Source organism: Cantharellus anzutake (genome assembly GCF_015039405.1).
Source record: "Cantharellus anzutake strain C23 chromosome Unknown EI90scaffold_53, whole genome shotgun sequence".
Classification (NCBI taxonomy): Eukaryota; Fungi; Basidiomycota; class Agaricomycetes; order Cantharellales; family Hydnaceae; genus Cantharellus; species Cantharellus anzutake.
In genome coordinates this window covers 167,011-187,456 of record NW_024067003.1, presented here as the reverse complement: position 1 = coordinate 187,456, position 20,446 = coordinate 167,011, and the positions used below count along the sequence as shown (strand labels likewise).

Here is a 20,446-nt window from a genome sequence, read left to right as displayed (position 1 = left end):
ACCACTCAAGCTGACATGCCCAAATGGACCATACAGTCCAGCACATCAACCTACTCAGGTTGAAGGGCAGCCCAACATTCTTGCAGGTGATCCGGTTCTCAACAAAGGTCCCGGCCACAAAATCTGCATGTCTAACTTCATGCCAGGTGGAACTCAGATTGGGCATAGGAATGGGGTTTTTCACGGGTCTGCATCAAGCCATTCTGAGAGAACAATGGTACCGATGAGGCTTGGCTACGACCCTAGCGGTTGTCCTCCAATTACCTTGCTCATCAACACTTGGAATCGTAAACTGATGTCCTCATCTAACCAATCGAACCATCCAGCCGCCCTTTTGCTTCCCTCACTCATGTTGGCATGCTGGCACGCGCTGCATTGTTCAGCGGCAGTACACTCATTGATCATAATGCACCCCATTAGTCCAGAGCGTCAAAGGGACACACGATCCATTGGCACTGGCGCATACTGCCTCTGTCCTGGCCACCATTACACTCAGGTCGAAGGAAGGACAATCATCCTCATTAATGCCCTGGCACTTGATGAGGATCCCAGCTGTGGAATCTACACGACTAACTCCCATCTGGGCAGAACCTGGATTATGACGTTAATGTGGCTATGCCCCATCTCTTATGTCAAGGGCTGCCATCTCCCCATTACCTCGCCCATCGACAATTGGGACAGCGAGCCGTTGTCTTTGCTGGCCCAACCAGTTTCTTTGACTGAGGAATTGTGCCGTCCCTTCGAGTCAGCATGCCTGCTTGAGCCTGACAGCTCATTGGTGGACCATCTGTTTACCAAAGTGTCCCTCCAGCTGGACCCTCTAGCCGATTCTTCTTGCCGTCTTATCAAGCTGGCACGTCTGCATGTGCCAGGTCATTCAGGGGCAGGTGAACTAACAAGCACAACGCACACCATTAGCTCGATGCGTTATGTGGCAGAACCGACGTTTCCACTTGCCCAGATGGACCACCCAGTTGCTCTTTCGTCTAGTTCCCTCAAGCCCGAGTGCTCATGCCCTCTGTGTCTTACAGTCAGGGCTGGATGGTCGATCACAATGAATCATGTCTGTCCGTCTGGCCAAGTGGTCGAACCAACCCTTTTGTCCACTCGCACAGGTTCTCAGATTGTTGTTACGCACTCCTCTCTCGAGTCAGCTCACTTGCAGTCATCACACCACTCAGTAGCAACACGTTCAACAATTGCAACTCGCTCCACCAATTCGGTGTACCAGGCAATCGGGTTGGCATCCTCCCATGACCGGTTGGATCCTCCAGTCGTTCCCGCTTGTCAACTTCTTGATTCAGCATATCTGCATGGGCTATGTTGTTTGCCGGTAGTCCATCTACCGATGCCGGTGTATTCCACCAAGACAATGTGTCAGGTGTTTGAGAGAACTCCTTTGCATGTCCACTCAGATCCGCCAGATGATATCATGCACCACCTTCTCGAGCAGGTGCATTCGTATGGCCTATCTGTGGTTTGTTCACCATTGGTAATGCCACCTGTCAGTTCAGCACAATATACAATCAAGTCATCCTTGCACGATCAGTCGAATCCACTGGTGGTACCAATCAGCTGTCCTCTAGAATCGGCGGGTACTATGATCCATCACGCACATGAACCGCCACCCTTGTTTGATCTGTCAGACACTTTGATCGTTCCTGTGCAACATTTCTCTGAGCAGGTCCATTCACAAGTGCAGACACAGTCAGAACCTGAGTTGTCGCGGACAGAGCTACTCCAGGCACAACTGTCCAGGACACAACTCGACCTACCAAAAGGATATATGCCATGACATTATGCTTGGAAATGACAGGTATGATACGAGCGCCACCGTGGCACCACCCTCGTGAGGTGTTGTACCTGCCGGATATGGCATGCCACACCTCCAAGATATCGTGGTGGTCATCAAACGCAGCACGTCCACCTGCCAAGCTCTGCTGTCTGAAGATCTCTTGTGCCCAGCTGAAGGTGATCCTCACGGCAGTACAGGCTCTCATCCAGACTGCAACCGTGGTTAGTTACTTGCCGGGCCCAACTAAGGACAAACCCGGGAAGAGCTTCTATACCCCGTTGGTGGTTTCAGGTGGTCCTGAGCCTGGCAAATTACGTGCCGCATGGAGCTGTGTGAACTCGAGGCCAAGAGTATCTATATGGCATTATGAGATTGACAACAATAGAATCCTGTTCCTGAACCTCGGTAGAGGAACTGTTATGGAAATGGGACTTTCCCATTTTAGACTCTTATGGGTTCTGTGTCACATGATTTGTATAGTAATTAAGTTTAACCAATCATTAATCAACAAAAACCCGCTGCCACACTACCTGTTCAACAACATGTTAAACCATCTGTGAAACCACCTGTAAACCCCTATGTCCAACCCCCTTTCCTATTCCTGCGCCAGAACAGACAAAAATGGGCGCTTCCGGCCCCATTTTTGTAACAGGAACCATCGTCTTGACTCCTCCCAGAGGCTCGCAATGGTACCCCTTACAGGCCAACTGCCTGTCTATCTCTGTGTCCTCAACTGCTCCTGAGTCCACAGTCACGTCGTCAGACCAGTCAAATCCAATCGTCTTGCTGCACCCTCCGGGATGGTTCCATTACCTGATTAAACGAGAAAACTCGCTTCCCAACCTGGCCCATCCTGTCTTCCCAGCATCACACCGTATGGTTGGTCCATCTAGACCAACTCCCAAACCCACAACCCTCCTGTGTCCTTGCACACTCACCCTCAGTTTAGTTACGTCGGCCCAGTGTGGGTGGAGAGAAGTCGAGCCATCAAAGTCCAATAACTGTCAGGGACAGCTCCGAAAGCGGCGAGGTCCCTGCGCGCGGGACTCGGTGAGAGGGATAGCGGCCGTGCATAGTGGCGATCTCGTCGCGGGGTGAGCATCCCCGACCACTTAGTCTGAAGTGGGAATATGAGTTATTATTAAAAGGGGGGACTACACTACTTGCCTGAAGTGGGAATATGAGAAGAAGGCTGCTTCTTCGGTTCCCACTCCAGCCAGTATTATATACATGCGGGATCAGTCACGTGGGGAGCGCCACATCACCCCTGCACACAGCCACGGCTCTCCGGGTGTCTCCGCGGGAGATCCCAAGAGGGCTCGCTGTAAATGCGGGGCAAGTGCGGCGACGGCAGTGGCGGCGATGTAGGGGTGGTAAGGTACAGGAGGGGAAATAGGCATGTACGCCGGTGATACATTGAAGAGCGGGAAAGGTGGTCCATGTGAGAGAGAGAGAGAGAAGGAAAGGGAGAAAGGAGGAAAGGAGAAAGGAGAAAGGAAGAGGGTGTGGCGGTGCGGAGCGGGGTCGGGCGGGGCGTGCCCTGACAATAACCAGGCTCCCAGGAACGACACCTTATCATTGCACCCATTGAATACAAAGGATGAGAGATCCAACTCGGGATCAAACGTATTAAACAAACTAGCCTCTCCCTCTTCCCTTCCAAGCCACCGCTGAGACTCCCAGTCTCCACCTCAGCTCCCATATTGGGTTGCTGCACAAAGGGAGGGACACATGCGGCCCAGCGAACTTATTTACTAATGTTTGGTTCGAAATTCCTGTCATAATTACCTTTCATGTTCTATCTCTGCGCTCATTCCTGACCCCTGAAAGCTGCCATGGCTGATCGAAATTCGCTGGGTAGCATCAGGGGCTGGGACTGAGTTGAACCTCGGCATGCAGCCAAGATGCGCCAGAAGTCGCCAGCTACATTTCTCAACTGCCTGGTGGTCTCCATGCCTCTGGTCGCGAGGGGGGAGCTATTGGTACCTGCAACTGACATCAGCAGTCATGCAATTTCCGCCTTTCTTTGCATCAAATGCTCTCGCGTCACGGTCCCAATTACGACCAGACTCATCAAGTCCCACACCATCAATCATCACCTCCCAACGGAGGCTAATCCCACCACAAATTGTACCGTATGCATATCTTAGCGCCTAACCTGGTCATTGCCACATCACTTGAACTGGGCAGTCTCATACCCTCATGACTTTGTGCATGCTAGTTTCGATAGCAGATTGTCCCTTCCCACCAGGTTGCCCGATACTCTTTTGATACCCATTGATCTGTCAAACGGACCTGATGACGTGCAATCCAAGGTCGGACCCTTCAAACTTTCCGCTCCTGCCAGAGTTGATGCACACAGAGAGACTTGTTTGCATGCCATTACATGGGATAGGATATCGACTGGGAAGGACACATACACCGTCACAGCACTCAATCTTGAACCCGTGCACACCCTTGTCACATTCACCACCCATAGAGAGCGCTGTCAAATGCACCCATGGAAACCAGCATGGCTGCTCGCTTCAGCAGGACCCCCCCCCCCCCATATACTCTGAGTCGTTCGCCGAGAGGAGATCGCCTGCTCACATCGATGCTGTCTGCCACCCCTCGGCACCAGACTGTATCACTGCATTCCCACCACTGCTTGGTTGCCTGGTCGAGATATGGTACCTGTGGACAAATAGCATGCTCAAACAAGCTCGATGTCGAACCTGGAACAAGATCGCAGGTCTCTGATATGGTCTTGCAGCGCATTGGCATGTATACGTACCCATCTGTGTCCTTGCCCACATATCGATGGTTCTATGGTTGACTTCAGTTCACAGGCACGCAGGAGCAAATACAGGGTGGAGGGGACTTCCCTTACTTGAGGATCCAATCCACTGAAGGTGTGACCACCAACAGAAGAGAGCTTACAATTTCTTGTGGTTCTCAGTGCATGCAACCTGAAGCCAGGTCGCTCGAGGCACATTTCGAATGATGAGCCTACACAAGATCTATACCGGCCCCCAGTAGGTCTGGAAGGCCTTGGAGCAACAATGACGACACGATAGCCGCCCAAAACACAGAAGCGGGAACTGTCCTAGTTTGAGCAATGGACGGTTTCCATTTTGGATGAAGTCCGAAGTCCACTCGAGCATCAGTTATCCAACTTACAGGTCATACACCATGACGCCCTGTCATATCCATCCCCGGCCATCGACTTCCGGTCCCTCCATTCCCTCCGTTCTACTCCGCTCCTCTCTCACCAACCTCGGAGCCCCCCGTATTCCGCAAACCTCTCGATACCCCTCGATGGCCACCACCCCCTCATTTCAATTTATTACCTATGTATGGAGCCCCAAAGACTTCCGGACAGCTCCGACGTCCACTAGCGCACCCCCGCCTCCGCTGGGCAATACACTCGCCTGCCCTGCAGAGCCCACCTTCAGGCCTATCCCTCCTTTCCGTTTCTGGGTTAACGCCTGCCTTTCCGCTAACCCTGCAAACCGACTCGTCGGTAATATTCAGTCGGCTAATGTTTTAACCCTGTTAGCTCCGCTCCGTTCAGCTCCGCCAATTGCGGAACCATCTCCGCTGTAACCATATATATATCTCCCACTTGTACATAGGTTACGCCCCAGTAGAAAAATCAACTAGAGTTACCCCCCTAGGTTCTAATTGCCAGTCAGTAAGTTAGGGCACGGACGTGTCACTAGGCACAGCACTCTTGGCAGAAGTCGCTGAGGCCAAAGCCCTCCGTTACGGAGACATTCCTTCGTCTCGAGTCTGGTCTCTGACACGCCCTCACGATGTCCAGGTTGTTCTTGGTAGACATCTGGCCAGCTGCCAGACTGCCCCAACCTGGGACAGTGCAACTTTGTCGCTAACGTCTATTTCCAATGCGAGTCCATGGGTCATCCACTGCCTCACTGAGGGGTGTTGTGGCTAGATTAGACACAATCCCTGTATTGTCTGGAATATTATGTGACTAGCAGTACAGAAGGTACTTCCCAAGTGGCAAGACCCACCCACATGTTGTGTCTGGGCCCAGCCAGGAGACAACGTCATGCACCTCCTTGCCTCATTGTTCAGGGAGAACAAATTATACACACCGTCATGGTCCACACTCAAGCCAATGCACTTATGTCCGGCTTCACCATCAATGCTATTATGCATGCCCAATACTTCCTCTGCACAGTACACATATCCATCCTGCTCATTGCCGGAGTGCTCACTAGAATGGCTGGACCCTCGAGATGTAATGTGGCAGCTGTTAGACCGACCCACTGGCTCAGCGGCTGTTTGATCAGACATGCCTATCTTGCTATATTCCATGTCAATCCCAGCATGTCTAGATTTGTCCACCTCACAATCGGGCCAACTTCATTAGAGGTTCACACCCACACCATATTCAAGTTCCCTTCCCAGGATGAGACCTACCGGTTCTTGAATTTAAGGTTTCACACACATCCACTCAACCCTAAGGACCCAGCTGTCTGTCAGGTCCTCAGAGAAGGGATTGGAGTCTACTCCACAATCCAGAGTTCAGAGTGCCAGCCTGTTGTTACCACCTTGCCCCTTTGGACTTTCACACTGGCCCATAAGAGTCTGGGGGGCGATGTTATAGATATAGGCTAGAATCTTATGGTCTGTGGTTGCAAGCAGATGGACCCAGGACCTTCCCCATTTTACTTCTCCATCAAACCCCATGCCAAGCTTTCCCACCGGGTTTTGGTGCTGGCTGGGGGATTTGTTGAGTTTCAAGGGACTTCCCTTGACCATTATGACTTTTATATTAGATAGTTAGAAGTCATATGATGTGTAAGGCAGATGCTGAAAAATGTCTTTTCCTTATCTAATACATAACCCACAAAACCTTGTACCATGATTGTAACTGCCACACCATTGTGCCACCACTGGAAGCCTTCTCTGTAACATCTGACTTGGTCCATATTCTTACAATCTGTGAGAAAACCTCAATGGCCCAGTGAGTGCTCAGACACCGGACCTCACTCTTCCCGCTCCCACCCCCCCACTGGGTGGTTGAGCTCCCATTCCTATCCTTCCTGTAGTACCCTACTGGGTCCTACAACCCTTCCTCCCTTCTTGGGAGGGGAAGTGACCCAGGCAGCCCCAGGATGCCTGGCCACGTACCCGCATGCCCAAATTCCCACAGTCACTCACTACCATGCACTGGTCAACCAACCTGCCTGTCCCAACAAATCCCGCTACCGGTACACTCCCTTGAGTGCCAAGTAACTGATAGACAACCACTGGGCTACTCCCTCAAGGAGTGCCAACTACCCACGCTACCGGTACGCTCACATGAGTGCCAAGTCACCGCTAGCCAACTGTTAGATGGCTCCCTCAAGGAGCCCCCATTATACCCGCTGCCGGTACGCTCCTCGGAGTGCCAAGTTACCGTTAGTACACCCGGTCTCAGATCTCCTCCTGCTCTCCCTTCAATGGCTACGCAGCCACCTCTGTCCATGAGCAGAACGGCTCAGGTTGGGTTCCCCGGAACCCATTCCTGTAACACTTGGCCTGAAACCACCTTGCATGTTGTATTCATATTGTCCCCTTTGGGCCTTCCTGGTCTTCCCATCCCATCAATTTGCATCCCTTTATCCCTTCTGTCCCCAACAAACAGGCCATAACCCTGATCCTCTCATTCTTGCAGACTTCTGCCATGGCATGTATGAGATGAGAGCCTGGTGCACATACGCTTTCCATGCAGTATGAGACAATATACTTGCACTTTTGCACTTCCGATAGGCACGCGCTCCTCGCCTGCAACTCGAATTCATACAAAAACTTTTTCACCTTCTTCCCCTTGAACTTTGGGGCCTCTCTACTCCTTGGTCCTGGCATGCACGTAACCATTGTGTGAACGGTCACAGCTGCGACTCCAGCTACATTCTGAGGAGCTCCATCCAACTCTGGTGCTTCACCACTGTCATATCCATGCATATCCGATCCCGACCCGACTCCTGGACCTCCTTCTTCACCACCTCCGGAGTCCTACCCTACCGCTGTCTGTTCCGATGTTCACCTTCAGTCCTGACACCACACCTCCTCTCACCTCCCATGACCACCTCCACTCCTCTGTCCACTCCGATACCCACCTCGGACCAAACACCACTCCTCTTGCCACCCTCCTCCTACTCCTCCTCCCACTCCTCCGCTCCCTCCTCCACCCTTCCATCATCCTCCTACTCTTCTCCTGTCCGCTCCGATACTCACCTTCAGACCTGACTGTCAGGGACACGTCCGGGGTCGAGAGGGCCCGGGGGTAATATCCAGCACTGAGGCCGTCGCGGGGTGTGGAGCGGGTGTGCATACTGGTGGGCCCGATCCGGGACAGTGGTCCCTGGCCACTCAGACTGAAGTGGAGAATGTGTTATTATTATTAAAGGGGAAAACTATACTACTTACCTGAAGTGGAGAATGTGAGAAGAAGGTTACTTCTTCGGTTCCCACTTCAGGTACATTTATGTACATGCGGCTTGAGTCACATGACGGGTGCCACATCATCCTCGGAGGCAGCCGCAGGCATCCGGGTGTCCCCGTGGGGGATCCCAAGAGCGTCCGCTGCATGTGCGTGTGCTGGGCACAGCAGGAAGCCGTCCGGGGTGTGTGGGCCGGACGGGTCAATAGTACATCAATACAAAGGAAGGTGGTCCGTGTAGATAGAAAGAAATAAACAGGAAGGGGAAGATGAGAAGAATGAAATAAAGAAAGGGGAAAGAAGAGGGAAAAGAAAGGGGAGGAGAGGGAGGAAGGAGGGGGGAGGGGGATAGACAATGGGGAGCGGGTGTGGTGTGGCTGGGTGGGTCCGGGTGGACCTGGGTCAGGCGGGTGTGCCCTGACACTGACACCTTTCCTCCTTCCTCTTCCTCTCTCTTCCCTCTGGCCCTCTTCCACCGATCCCCCACCAAGTTATGACCTTCCACCGCTGTCTCGTACTTCGTACTCGGACACCCCTCGTACCTTTGCTCCAAGACTCAGTCATAGCTCCTACCTTGGACTTTGACTCCACCTTGGCCTTAGTCCATTGCATTGGTGACCTCATACTACATAAACACCATTGCCAATATTCCTCAGACTTTCAACCCTGCCTCCGTAACCTCCAAGCTCCATGGATCATCTTCAGCTCTTTCGCCACTTGTCTCTCGCATTTTCCCATCATCCCTATTTGGACTGCTGCTTCTTCCCATTCTAGCCAGTTAGTCATCATCCCCACTTCCCCTCGTCCTCCTGCCCCTCTGGGCTTTGCCCTCCTTACCTCCTTTCGGATGTACCACAGGTTCTGCCTTATGACCTTCGGTACCGCTCCGCTTCTGTCACCCCTTTGTTCCTGTTCGGATGCCTTCATTCCGATTCGGATCCAACCCAACCCCTTTGTTCCTTGTGCTTTCGCCCTCTCCATTATATATATTGGCACTTGTACATACTTGTTTTAAGCCTTTAGTCTAAAATCAACCTGAAATGCCCCCTAGAGACTTCCTGCTCGCCTCCTATGAAATTAAGGACCAAATGGACAAACAGCAATGGCACAGCGCTCCACTTGAGTCACTGAGGCCAAGGTCCCTCCTTGCTAAGTCTCTGGTTCCCCTCCAGAATCATCCACCCTCACCCAGTGTTAGACACTGATCCGGAGTCGGCACCGAAGGTCACCGATGCGGGCCGCTATTGGCCGCAATGGCTGTGATGCCTCAGACAAGGCCCAAGGGTAGGGCATTTGGCCTCAGCAACTCTAAAGGGAGTGCTGTGCCCCCTAGCTGTCTCTTGGCCCTCATTTCAGACTTACTGGGGTTGCCTTGTTGGGGTCAGGACTTAGGGGTCGTGGTCACATCAATATTAGAGCTAAGGTACAATAAAGTATCATACAGGATATATATAGGAGGAAGGAATGAATGGAAGCAGACCTGGGCCAAAGGCTGAAGGGTCCGGAAGCAAACAAGAATAAGGAGCGGGGTTGGCTGCATAGCGGCCAGCAATGACCGAGGGTCAAAACAAACAATAACAGATAAATAAAGGAAGGAGTGTAGGGCTGTGATAGCAGCGATGGTATCATAGCGGTGCTGGAGTTGGGCTGGAGTCGGGCATGGGAATGGTAGCGGCACTGTAGGGGCCAAGTGGGCGGGGTAGAGGAGTCACGCTGGGCATGGTGCTGGAGGCAGACTCAGGGTGGGGAGGTTGGTGCAGCTGTGGGGGAGTCAGCCGGGTGCAGGGGAGCCTAGGGGCAAGTGGGGGAGTGAGCAGGGAGTCCTCAGGGAGGATAGGGCTGAGGTCGGGGCTCATGCTCATGCTCGCATAGCGGTAACGGGCTCAGGTGGCATCGGGATGGGCAGGGAACGGGCTGGAATGCATGGCCGTGACACCCAGTTCTAACAGGAACGCATACCTCAAACTCAACCCCAATCCAGATTCCAGCATGTGTTATGACCAGTACATTCAGAACATTGCTCGGCCCAACTATAACAAGCTTACTCAGGATCATGGTGGAAAGGGCAGCCAGGGCTGGCAGGGTAAGGTGCAAGAATTGATCCAACTTCAGGACACAAAGAAGCGGGATAGCATTTCAATGATCCAAGATGATGCCAAGGACCAGGGGGGGGTGATAAAGCAGATTGTCAAGAGCTGGAAGCAGGATTCTGTTGCAGCACATTTCACTGGCATTCACATGGCCATGATGATTCTTCCATCCCATAAGGCTGCTTCCGACATGGGCACCTTCGAGTCCAATTCACCACATCTGCACCAATTTATCACTAGTAAGCTCAGCAAGGAGACTACATTTATCCCTGAGCTACACAGTATAATTTCAGGTGTTGATGCACCGGCTACAGAAGCCATGGGGTGGGACAAATTAAGGTCCAAATGCCAGGAATACTTATGCCAGATCATGGAGCAAGCCAGCATGCCCTTCAAAAAGAACTTCCAGTGGAACCAGTTCATTGCTCATTTGATCCGGCAGGGGAAATAGCTTGTGAATTGGCATGACAACCTCCCACTAGCACATGTTTTTTTGGGGGAATACTTGCAGAAAAAGATGGACACCTGGGAGATGCTGTGGACTTCCTGCACTGGAGCCAATAATCAACCTAAGCTTTCCATACAGTCAAGGCCTTCTGGAAGCGACATTATTGTTGTTGCTGTTAATGAGGAGGCCATATTGTCATCCAGTAATGCAGGTGTGTTTTTGCAAAAGCCGAAGCACACTCAAAAAGCTGTAACTCTTGTAGAGGATTGTGAGGATGGAAAGAAGGTGGCCAAGCATCATAGGGTGGGGTCCGAATGTGACCGCTTTGCTGGGTCTGCAAACAGTGAATCTTTTGCTCCCCAGGAAGATTGCCAAGTCTCTTCTACCAGTGTCTTGACTCTAGTGGCAGAAGAACCATTGCCTAGCAATGCTGGACTTGTGGGGTTCCCTCCCATGTCCATCCACAATCCCGATATCTTTGCATCTCTCCCTGACCCCTCAAACAGCCAGCCTACCAGTACTTTTCATGGCATGCCATATGGACTGGTTTCAACCCCAGCAATTTAGCCTTTCAGCTACCCATTCATCCCTCACCAACACCATTTCCCACCTATGATGGGTATGGAGGTGCCAGGTATGTCTCCCAGTGTCCCGACAGCTGATCCATGACAATCACAGACTTTCTTCAACTTTAATCATATGAACACGTAAGCTTCTTATAATCATTCCATTTGTACAATATTTTTGCAAGCTTTCCCCTCATGCTAACATTTATCTCATTATCTTAATGTCATCGCTTCATTTGTATATACAATTGCACTCATACTGTCATATCCATCTATGGCCATCATCCTCCACTACCTCTGATCCTTCCAGACTACCTCCACTCCTTTGTCACTACCTTGGAGCCCCCGTATTCCACAATCACCTCTGACTCCCTCAATGGTCACCACCCCCTCAATTCAATATATTACCTACACCTCCCTAAGTACAGAACCCTGAAGGCCTCCAGACAGCTCCAACATCCGGTAGCACACTCCCACCCCCGCTGGGCAATTCACTTGTTTGCCCTGTAAGTCTACCTTTGGGCCTATCCCTCCTTTCCATTTCTGGGTTATAGCCTGCCACTCCACTAACCCCATAACCCAACTCATCAGTAATATTCAGTTAGCTAACGTTTAACTCCATTAGCTCCGCTCCACTTGGTCCCATCATTCATGGGCCTGCCCTCGCTGTAACTATATATACATAACTTGTAGATAGGTTACACCCTAGTGATAAAATCGACTAGAGTTGACCCCCCTTTTAGTTCTCACTGCCAGTAAGTAAATTAGGGCACAGACATGTAACTAGGCACAGCGCTCCTGGTCTGAGTCGCTGAGGCCAAAGCCCTCAGCCACGGAGACATCTCCTTCGTCTCGCTTCTGGTCTCTAACACATACTCCATATCACACTAATGGTTGTCTTGATATCATTTGTACATACTCTCACATGTCTTCATCGCAATGCTACTCTGTTTGTGCAATCTCATTTCCGTTCAATATCACAGTACCACTCCACACAAACTGTAAGTAGGGGCGGTGGCGGCTAAAGTTAATTCGCAGGCTTGTATATACAAGTAGATATACAACTGTATATACAGGCCCAAACTTGAACCCAGCCATCTCCGCTCCCTGGATGTGCAAAATGTTAGAAAATAATGAAGTCTCCTTTGTATTATGATTCAAAAGTCACGTTCTCTGGACAAATCTGCACCGCATTAATCAATAAATAATATTGTCAATACAAATAACAAGTTACATATAACGGGGCTAAAGTGTTCATCTCTGATCATCTACTCTGAAAACCAGCACCACAACACTTCGCTACAACAACTGGCACACTATGGCAGTGGCTATGCTCTCCAGCAAAACCCGAAACAACTCTTGGATCTCAAAAAGGAATCTCTTAGAAGCGCCAAACCCCCCCCTCACTCCTTCACCATCTTCCACACCATGGACTCGCCCACAGATCATGCAATGAATGCTGGGACACCATCCGCTGAACATATAAGGATTAAAAGTGAAGTAGCTTGGAACCGACGTGCTTGCTGGTTCCAAGCTGAGATCACAGAGTTTCTGCTTCGCAAGCCAAAGCAGAATTTAGTATCAACAGCAGCAACAGGGACAGGGAAAACCTACACCTTTTTCATTGTCCCCATTTTTCCTACTGCCCATCTCAGCACTCAGAGGTGCCGGCTTTGCCCATTGCCTTGCCCATGTTTTGCTTTCCACAGTAAGTAAGTGGTTGATCAGGGCCCAAGTTGCTGGTGCCTTTGATTCGAATAATGACTTCAGTGTGCTAATTCTTCCATCTTCAAGCTGTGCCAGGTGAAGGTGGGTGGCATTCATGTGAAGCCCACTCCCCTTTTTCATAAGTACTTGTATTTCTTCCATGTAAATCGCTTCAGTGAAGGATCCAGTCTCTGACAATCGCTGTGCCAAGCTCAGGCTTAGGATTGAGAATCTGGACCTGAATTTCTCGTAATTTATCACCAAAGCCCCGGGAGGTCAAGATTGTTGATAGAAAAGACATAAGGGTGAACCCATTAGGTAACATGCAACTAATTACATTCATTGCATGATCTGTGGGCGAGTCCATGGTGTGGAAGATGGTGTAGGAGTGAGGGGGGGGTTCGGTGCTTCTAAGAGATTCCTTTTTGAGATCCAAGAGTTGTTTTGGGTTTTGCCGGAGAGCATCGCCACTGCCATAGTGTGCCAGTCGTCGTAGCGAAGTGTCGCGGTGCTGGTTTTCGGAGTAGATGATTGGAGATTAGCCCTGTTACATGTGACTTGTTATTTGTATTGACAATATTATTTATTGATTAATGCGGTGCAGATTTGTCCAGAGAACGTGACTTTTGAATCGTAATACAAAGGAGACTTCATTATTTTCTAACATTTTGCGTGTCCACGGAGCAGAGACGGCTGGGTTTAACGGAATAACCGCTTGCTCTAGTGCCAATAGCTCAATCTCAAGCAATATGCGCGAGAACTAATGTATTACCTAGTGCCAATAGCTGTAAGGTAATATACAATGATATAAGAAATGAAAGAAAGTTCAGTCTCAAGCAATATGCGCGAGAACTGAGGGAAAAGGAAAAGATTGAATATAGTTTGTGGTCTTCGCAGATAAGTCCGAAGTGACCAAAATAAGTAAGAAGAAAAAAGGTGTTGTGACCAAGTAGTCACGCTACCGCGGGAATGTGGCTGTCCGGGCGAGTTCCTCGCTCGGATGTGGGAATGTGGCTGTACGGAAAACTCGTCCGGCCTCCCCTAGCACACGGTTCCTCCAACAGGGTTCGAGTCTGATACAGGCCGGGTTTGGCCTATTAGGGGCCAACGAAAGTTATACAAATAATCCACCTAACGAGGCTTCGCCCACTGGGTGTCCAAGGTGGGCTTTGCAGCCGAAGGTACGTATGGTGGAGACTGACGGCTTATTTCCCGTCCAGAGTTCGTGTGGAGAGATGCCATCGGGGAGTGCGAAGTGGGGAACGATGTTTTTAATGAGCGCGGCATGTCGGAGTGCATAAGGCCAAGCTGTTCGACCCACATGCGACTTCACGCTTTCGAGCATGGCGATCGTCATCGTAACGAGGGTTCGGTTGACTCTCTCGGCGACGCCATTTTCTTGTGGAGTATTGGGATTCGTTTTCTCGTGGACAATACCAATCTCCCTGAGGTAATGTGAGAATTCATTTGAGAAATACTCACCACCTCCTTCAGTGCGCAAGACTGTTAACTTCCTGCCCGATTGCCGTTCAGCTTGGGCCAAGAAGGTCTTGAACGTTTCAAGTGCGTCACTTTTCTTTTTGATCGGGTAGACGGTTAGGTATCGGGAGTGGTCGTCAACAAAGGTGATGAAGTACCGATATCCTTCGCGAGTCACAGTCTGGACTTCGCAAACATCGGAGAACACGCGTCCAAGAACTTCGTTTGAACGGGTGAGTGTCTGTTTGGGAATGGGGGAACGTGTGTGTCCTGAGGCCTCGCATTCTTCGCAGTAGATTGAACCTCCCTTCCCATCTCCAACTACTTCCATACCCGTGGCCATCCCGCTACGGACCATCTTCAGTATTGACTGTGTCGAGATGTGTCCTAAGCGGGCGTGCCAGACATCGAGAGATGCCGTCGCTGTTGTTGTTCTAACAACCAGCGCAGTATCGACATTCCTGTCCCCAAGGGATTTGGTGATGAAAGCGGATTCCAATCCGGCCACGATGCAAGGCAATCGGTAGAGACCGCCAGAAGCTTTGGCGATACTGAGTAGTTCGTTATTTGGGTTGAGAATTCGGCAATTATTGGTGGAGAACTGTACTTGAGCTCCAACGGATGTCAAAAGTGTGTTACGGATAGGAGGTTAGTGCCGATCTTGGGACAGTAGAGTACATTACTGATGATGACGTGGCGATCGTCAGTTCCATTGTTCAGGACGACCTCGATTTGCCCCTGGCCAGTAGCAAAGAGAGCGTGCTTGTCACCTAAGTAGATGGGACGGGGAGGGTGAAGAGGTGAGTATGTTGAGAACCAGTGTCGATTCGCGCAGATATGAGATGACGCTCCAGAACCCACAACCCATCCAGTCACCCGTGCGCGATCGCTCTCTGCAACAGCCGCACGCCCCTCCGCTATGAGGACATCATCTTTCCTCTTGGTCCCCTTCGATGAACTCTGTCCTTCGTCCGCCTTAGGTGGACGCTGTCCCTCCGATCCTCCCCCTTCAGCCCAACACCGCTCAAAGGTGTGTCCGAGTTTGCGCTTGCAGTTTGGATTCGTGCAGCGCGGACGTTCCTTGTTAGGTTTCTTTCCATCGGACTTACTGGAGTTTTTATCAGAGGCTTTCCCGGGTTTGGCAATGAGAACGGTGGACGACTTCGACTTGGATTTTCGTTTTTCCTCGCCAAGGATCTGCGCTATAAGTTTCTCGCAAGATATTTTCGATGTGTTGTCAATGTCGGCAAGGGTTATCGCCTTGAGTGTGTCATACGACTCCGGTAACGCTTCCGAGACAATCATTGCAAACTTAGTATCGGTGTAAGTGTCGCCAAGGGTCGCCAGTCGGTCTCGTAAATCATGCATCTGGATCAGTTGAGGTTCCAAGAGTTTGGAGTCGTCCAGTTGGAATTGATGAAGTTGAGTCATTATTCTCGCCGCATCCAGTGCACTAGCCCCATTATATCGTTTTGCTAGGTCGACCCACATTATCTTTGCACAGTCATGTTTATCAACAAGGGAAAGAGGTGTGTCGTCAAGAGTAAGTCCTATCTGTGTTAGCGCAGCGTCATTCTTCTTATCCCACTCTATAGCAGCAGGATTGAGTGTTTTCGCGTAATCTTCACCAAGATTAGGAGTAGGTGGATTATGAGTGGAAGGACGGATGGAGGATAATGAATGAGGGTTGACACCTCCCCAAAGTCCTCGATCTTTGAGGACCATCTGGCAACGCACGGACCACATACGATAGTTACGACCGTCATTTTTTAGCTTTTCTATGCTGTAAAGACTTTTGGAAGAAGTATCGGTGGAAGTGGTAGCGGCCATGTCTAGGCTCATAACCTATTAGAATTAAGACTATGTCGCGTTAGACTCAGACTCGAATAAGAGTTCTGTATTGTAAATACCTATGTCGCGTTAGACTGCGACAAGAATTATATATGCGTTATAAGGCAAAATACTGAGAAATAGTTCTCACTTCAGACTCGAATAAGAGTTCTGAGGGAGGAAAGTCTAAGAATTCCTCCCTTATATACGTGATATTCCTGAGTGGCAACGTCGTCGTACAGACATATCGGACGGTGCTGGTGACGTGCACACCAATTTGGCAGGAAGGCGACAGCAGGCTGGCTGGCTGGTTACTTGTACTGAAGCAGAGGGTGGGGGCGGTGCACGAATCCATTGGGCCATATGGCACGGTCAATGGGGTTGAATGTGGCTCTGATGGAGTCACCTTGCGCGCGTTGCAAGGTCCATGACTGTGCCGGGCCATCATTGTCGTCGATGCCGTTGCTGGTGTTTGGGTTCGGGTCCATGGTAAGCTTCGAGTAACGCCACCCAAGTAGGTAGAAAAGGTGTTGGAATGGACTCTCCAGGCATATAGGGGGGTCCACCATCCACCCCTCATCCATCCAAGCGGATGCCACCTGAAACCTGCAAACCAATTTAGTGACACGGGTAGTAAAAACTTATAGAAAAAAGTGTACATTCCATCTCGGCAGCCGAAGAAGGCGCCATTAATCTTGCGGAACAGGAAGGGCTGCATGGGACGTGATCTGATGGAGTGGATGAGGTCGCCAACGGTAGTGCCAGCCTTGAGGTTGAAGGAGAAGGAGTGGCAGGTGCTGTATGATGCATCCGTGCGAGGGCGGAGCCTTATCTCAAAAATGCCAAGGGCAGGTGCGCCCTCAGACGGTTGATTGATGATCCAGTCATCAATCAGGGCAACCGTTTCCGGGGATAGGTCGTCTTTGTCACTGCCGACCCTCGTCTCCTCACTTTCAATGCCACATATGGCCATGGCGACCTCGACACCTTCCTCAACAAGGGGCGGCTTCCCTTGGCTCCCAAAGTCGCTGTAGACGCTGCCACCACCACTGACGCTGGGGGCATGGTCGGAGTCGGAATGGCCGACGCGGCTGCTGCCTCCGTATTGACCTTGATTCGAAGCAAAACTCTGGAAGTTAAAGCCCAGTTGGACTTGGCCAAGCACGCCTCCAACCGAGAGCTTTCCGCGCCAGTACCAATGGTTTTTCATTAGACCCTGGTCTTCTGTTTGCTATTTGTCGACATGTCACTATTGTGAAAAACAAGCAAAATCGATCCACAAACCAGCTGTGTGCCCACCACATGCCCAGCGTTTACGACATCAGCGTGGATTTGAGCATCCTGGATGACCAGATTTAAAATAGCGGGGGGGAAATTTTCAATGGAGTAGTCGCCTTCGAGAAGAGACGCCTGCATGCAACGGTAGTCAAGAAAGAGAAACACAATGATCATGGGGATACTGCACACAAGGCACAGCGATATACCGTGGTGGTTTCCGGTGCATCAGGGATAGGGGTACTCTCGCGCTGAAGAGACATCTGGAAGAAAACACGGTGAGGATGGGGATACAGTACAAGAGCACCGAGTCTAGGTGTTACACAACGTGCACTGTGTTGGAGAACAGCACGCTAGCCATATAGCCGTGGGTGCTACGTCATTCAGTCCGATTATGGCTGGCTTATGGATCCAAATATCTTGGTCACAAGTTCAAACCATACATTTGTCATATCTTGTGTTGATGAGCGACAATTGGTCTCCGAGTTGGACTAGAAGCGTGAAGCTCAGCTCAGCCAATATGAGTGAATTGTATTACCTAGAAGTGTGAAGCTAAAGGTAATGTACATATTGTAAGTTACAATAGTGAAGGAAATAGTAATAAAGGAATGTTATAACCAATAACTGATGGACGCGCTTGTTACCAAATGGCGACAAAAATATCCACGAACCTTGACCTCCACTACAACCCCTACAGCGACTCACACCTCCTCTCCCAACCGGACCGCAATCCCAGAGAAACGGCCAGACAACACACAGCCGGGGACCCAATGGCCATTAAAATCTTCCACCCGGCCCCCAGTTCCTGCACGCCACTCGACCACCACTATAGGGTATTCGGCAGACCCCCCCCAGAACTCCCAATCACCCCCACCCCCCATCTCCTGCAACCTAACGACGAGATAGCATATACGGACGGATCCTGCTCCCTAAACGGGAACACAAACGCCACAGCCGGCTTCGGAGTGTGGTACGGCCCAAACAACCCCCGAAATACCAGCAAAAGAATTAACCCCCGTCTCCCACAATCTAATAATACAGCCGAAATGCTGGCCATACACCATGCCGCGATATCCGTACCCCCGTCATCCAACCTCCACATCAAGGCCGACTCACAATGGTGCATCAGCACCCTCTGCGACAACCTCGAATCCTTAGAAGACTCAGACTACGCCTATGCCAAGAATCAATACATCACCAAACTAACAGTAAGCGCATTAAGATCCAGACTCACCCCTACCACATTCGAATGGCTAAAAGGCCATGCTGGGATCCGTGGAAACGAAGAAGCGGACAACCTCGCCGCAATAGGAGCACAACTGGCTCCCGACCCCCTCCCACCTGTAATGCCCCCCCTCCCCCACATACCGAGCGGCGCCCGCCTAATTTCCCTAAAACAGTCCACAGCAACAAGACTAATATGCAGAACCAGATTAGCGAAAAACCCGGTACGGAAAATAGCAACGCTTAACAACATCACCAAAATCCAAACGACCCTGGCGAGTATGAACAATGACTCCCCCACACAAAACAAGATCTGGGAGAACCTAGGGAAAAACCGTAAAGATGTCTCCCCCGAAATCCGCAACTTTGTATGGAAACTAACCCATAACTGCCTCAGGATCGGCGACTACTGGAATAAAATCCTAGGCTTCGAACACCGCGGTGAATGCAATGGGTGCCAACAAACAGAATCAATGACACACATACTCTTTGAATGTCCCCTCAATCACGGCGCCTGGGTTTGGTCCACAGCCAAGGCGATATGCGATCGCCGGAAAATAGAATGGCCTAACGACCTAAACACCTCACACATAATGGCCGCCCCACTAACCAAGATAATGAACACCAACGGTAAAGTAAGGATGGGCGAAACCAGACTGTACCGAATCGTAGTCCTAGAATGTGCATGGCAAGTCTGGAAGATGCCGCAGAGTTATAGATGCCGATCACCCGCAAACCTCACTAAGAGAAGTAAGAAATGCCCTGAAAGCCGGCCTCAACGACAAGCTCCAGCAAGACATTGCCCTCACAAACCGTAAGAAGTACGGCCGGAAAGCCCTGCCGGCCAAAACAGTCCTGCTTACCTGGAGTGGGAACCTTCACAACGAAGACATACTACCGGACAACTGGCTCAACAGCACCGGGGTTTTAGTGGGTATACCGGACCCCCCCGGGTCTGGGAGTCCCACACAGCGCCGACACCCGGCCCAGTGCGTAACGCATTTCCCCGCGGTGGCAGTCCAACACTCCCACTAACCTATCTACTCCACGGGACCTACCTCCCTATACAAACCCCAAATACATGAAAATGTATCGCGAAAGCTACTGGGGTTCCACCAAAAAAAAAAAATAAAAAAAAAAATAACTGATGGACGCCGCCTGAAGCGGCAATACCCGCTACTCCCACATCGATGCAGCGTCGCAGCCCACTTAGAAGTCACTCTGGAGCCGTCTTTGCACGCCGTGGTACTAGGTGGTACTACAAATGTAAAATATCGTTAAGTTTTAAATCAGGACCGAGTCTGCATATACAACCCCACTGACATTATGAACCTGAATTGAACGCCACAGCAGTATAACACTCCAAGACTGGCGAAGGAGTTTATTTGGTTTCGGTGAGTAAATACAAGCAAAATGTCACGACAGTGTTCGAGAGAGGGAGGTGATTGGTTTGTCAACAGCAAGGAGAGCAATGCAGACGGTGTGTAAAAGCGCGCGCGAAACCTGAGAGTAGGCAGGAACCTGAGAGGACAGGAAGGTAGTCAAAAAGAAGATGGAAAAACAAATCACAAGAGGGATATTGAGAGCGGTGCGCAACAC

At 50.7% G+C, this 20,446-nt stretch overlaps 5 protein-coding genes across 5 annotated transcripts; 2 read left to right on the top strand and 3 right to left on the bottom strand.

Annotated features, from left to right (window-relative positions):
- Positions 1–927: 927 nt before the first annotated feature.
- On the bottom strand, positions 928–2,000 carry EI90DRAFT_3019115 (uncharacterized protein; the record flags this gene model as incomplete). Its single annotated transcript, XM_039057312.1, has 5 exons — positions 928–1,037; positions 1,160–1,342; positions 1,439–1,502; positions 1,617–1,715; positions 1,776–2,000. The coding sequence occupies 5 exons, from the start codon at positions 1,998–2,000 to the stop codon at positions 928–930; spliced, it is 681 nt and encodes a 226-aa protein (XP_038912213.1).
- Positions 2,001–2,416: 416 nt separating this feature from the next.
- EI90DRAFT_3019114 (uncharacterized protein) lies at positions 2,417–3,163 on the top strand (the record flags this gene model as incomplete). Its single annotated transcript, XM_039057311.1, has 2 exons — positions 2,417–2,889; positions 2,944–3,163. 2 exons carry the CDS (start codon positions 2,417–2,419, stop codon positions 3,161–3,163), a joined length of 693 nt encoding a protein of 230 aa, XP_038912212.1.
- Positions 3,164–3,579: 416 nt separating this feature from the next.
- EI90DRAFT_3019113 (uncharacterized protein) lies at positions 3,580–4,272 on the bottom strand (the record flags this gene model as incomplete). The annotated part of the gene is made up of 3 exons (XM_039057310.1): positions 3,580–3,771; positions 3,793–3,907; positions 4,091–4,272. The coding sequence occupies 3 exons, from the start codon at positions 4,270–4,272 to the stop codon at positions 3,580–3,582; spliced, it is 489 nt and encodes a 162-aa protein (XP_038912211.1).
- A 5,879-nt stretch (positions 4,273–10,151) lies between these two features.
- On the top strand, positions 10,152–11,333 carry EI90DRAFT_3156999 (uncharacterized protein; the record flags this gene model as incomplete). Its single annotated transcript, XM_039066086.1, has 2 exons — positions 10,152–10,557; positions 10,801–11,333. 2 exons carry the CDS (start codon positions 10,152–10,154, stop codon positions 11,331–11,333), a joined length of 939 nt encoding a protein of 312 aa, XP_038912210.1.
- Positions 11,334–16,428: 5,095 nt separating this feature from the next.
- Positions 16,429–17,886, bottom strand: EI90DRAFT_3128881 (uncharacterized protein; the record flags this gene model as incomplete). The annotated part of the gene is made up of 6 exons (XM_039064144.1): positions 16,429–16,443; positions 16,500–16,605; positions 16,664–16,954; positions 17,008–17,579; positions 17,633–17,758; positions 17,833–17,886. 6 exons carry the CDS (start codon positions 17,884–17,886, stop codon positions 16,429–16,431), a joined length of 1,164 nt encoding a protein of 387 aa, XP_038912209.1.
- Between the last annotated feature and the right edge of the window lie 2,560 nt (positions 17,887–20,446).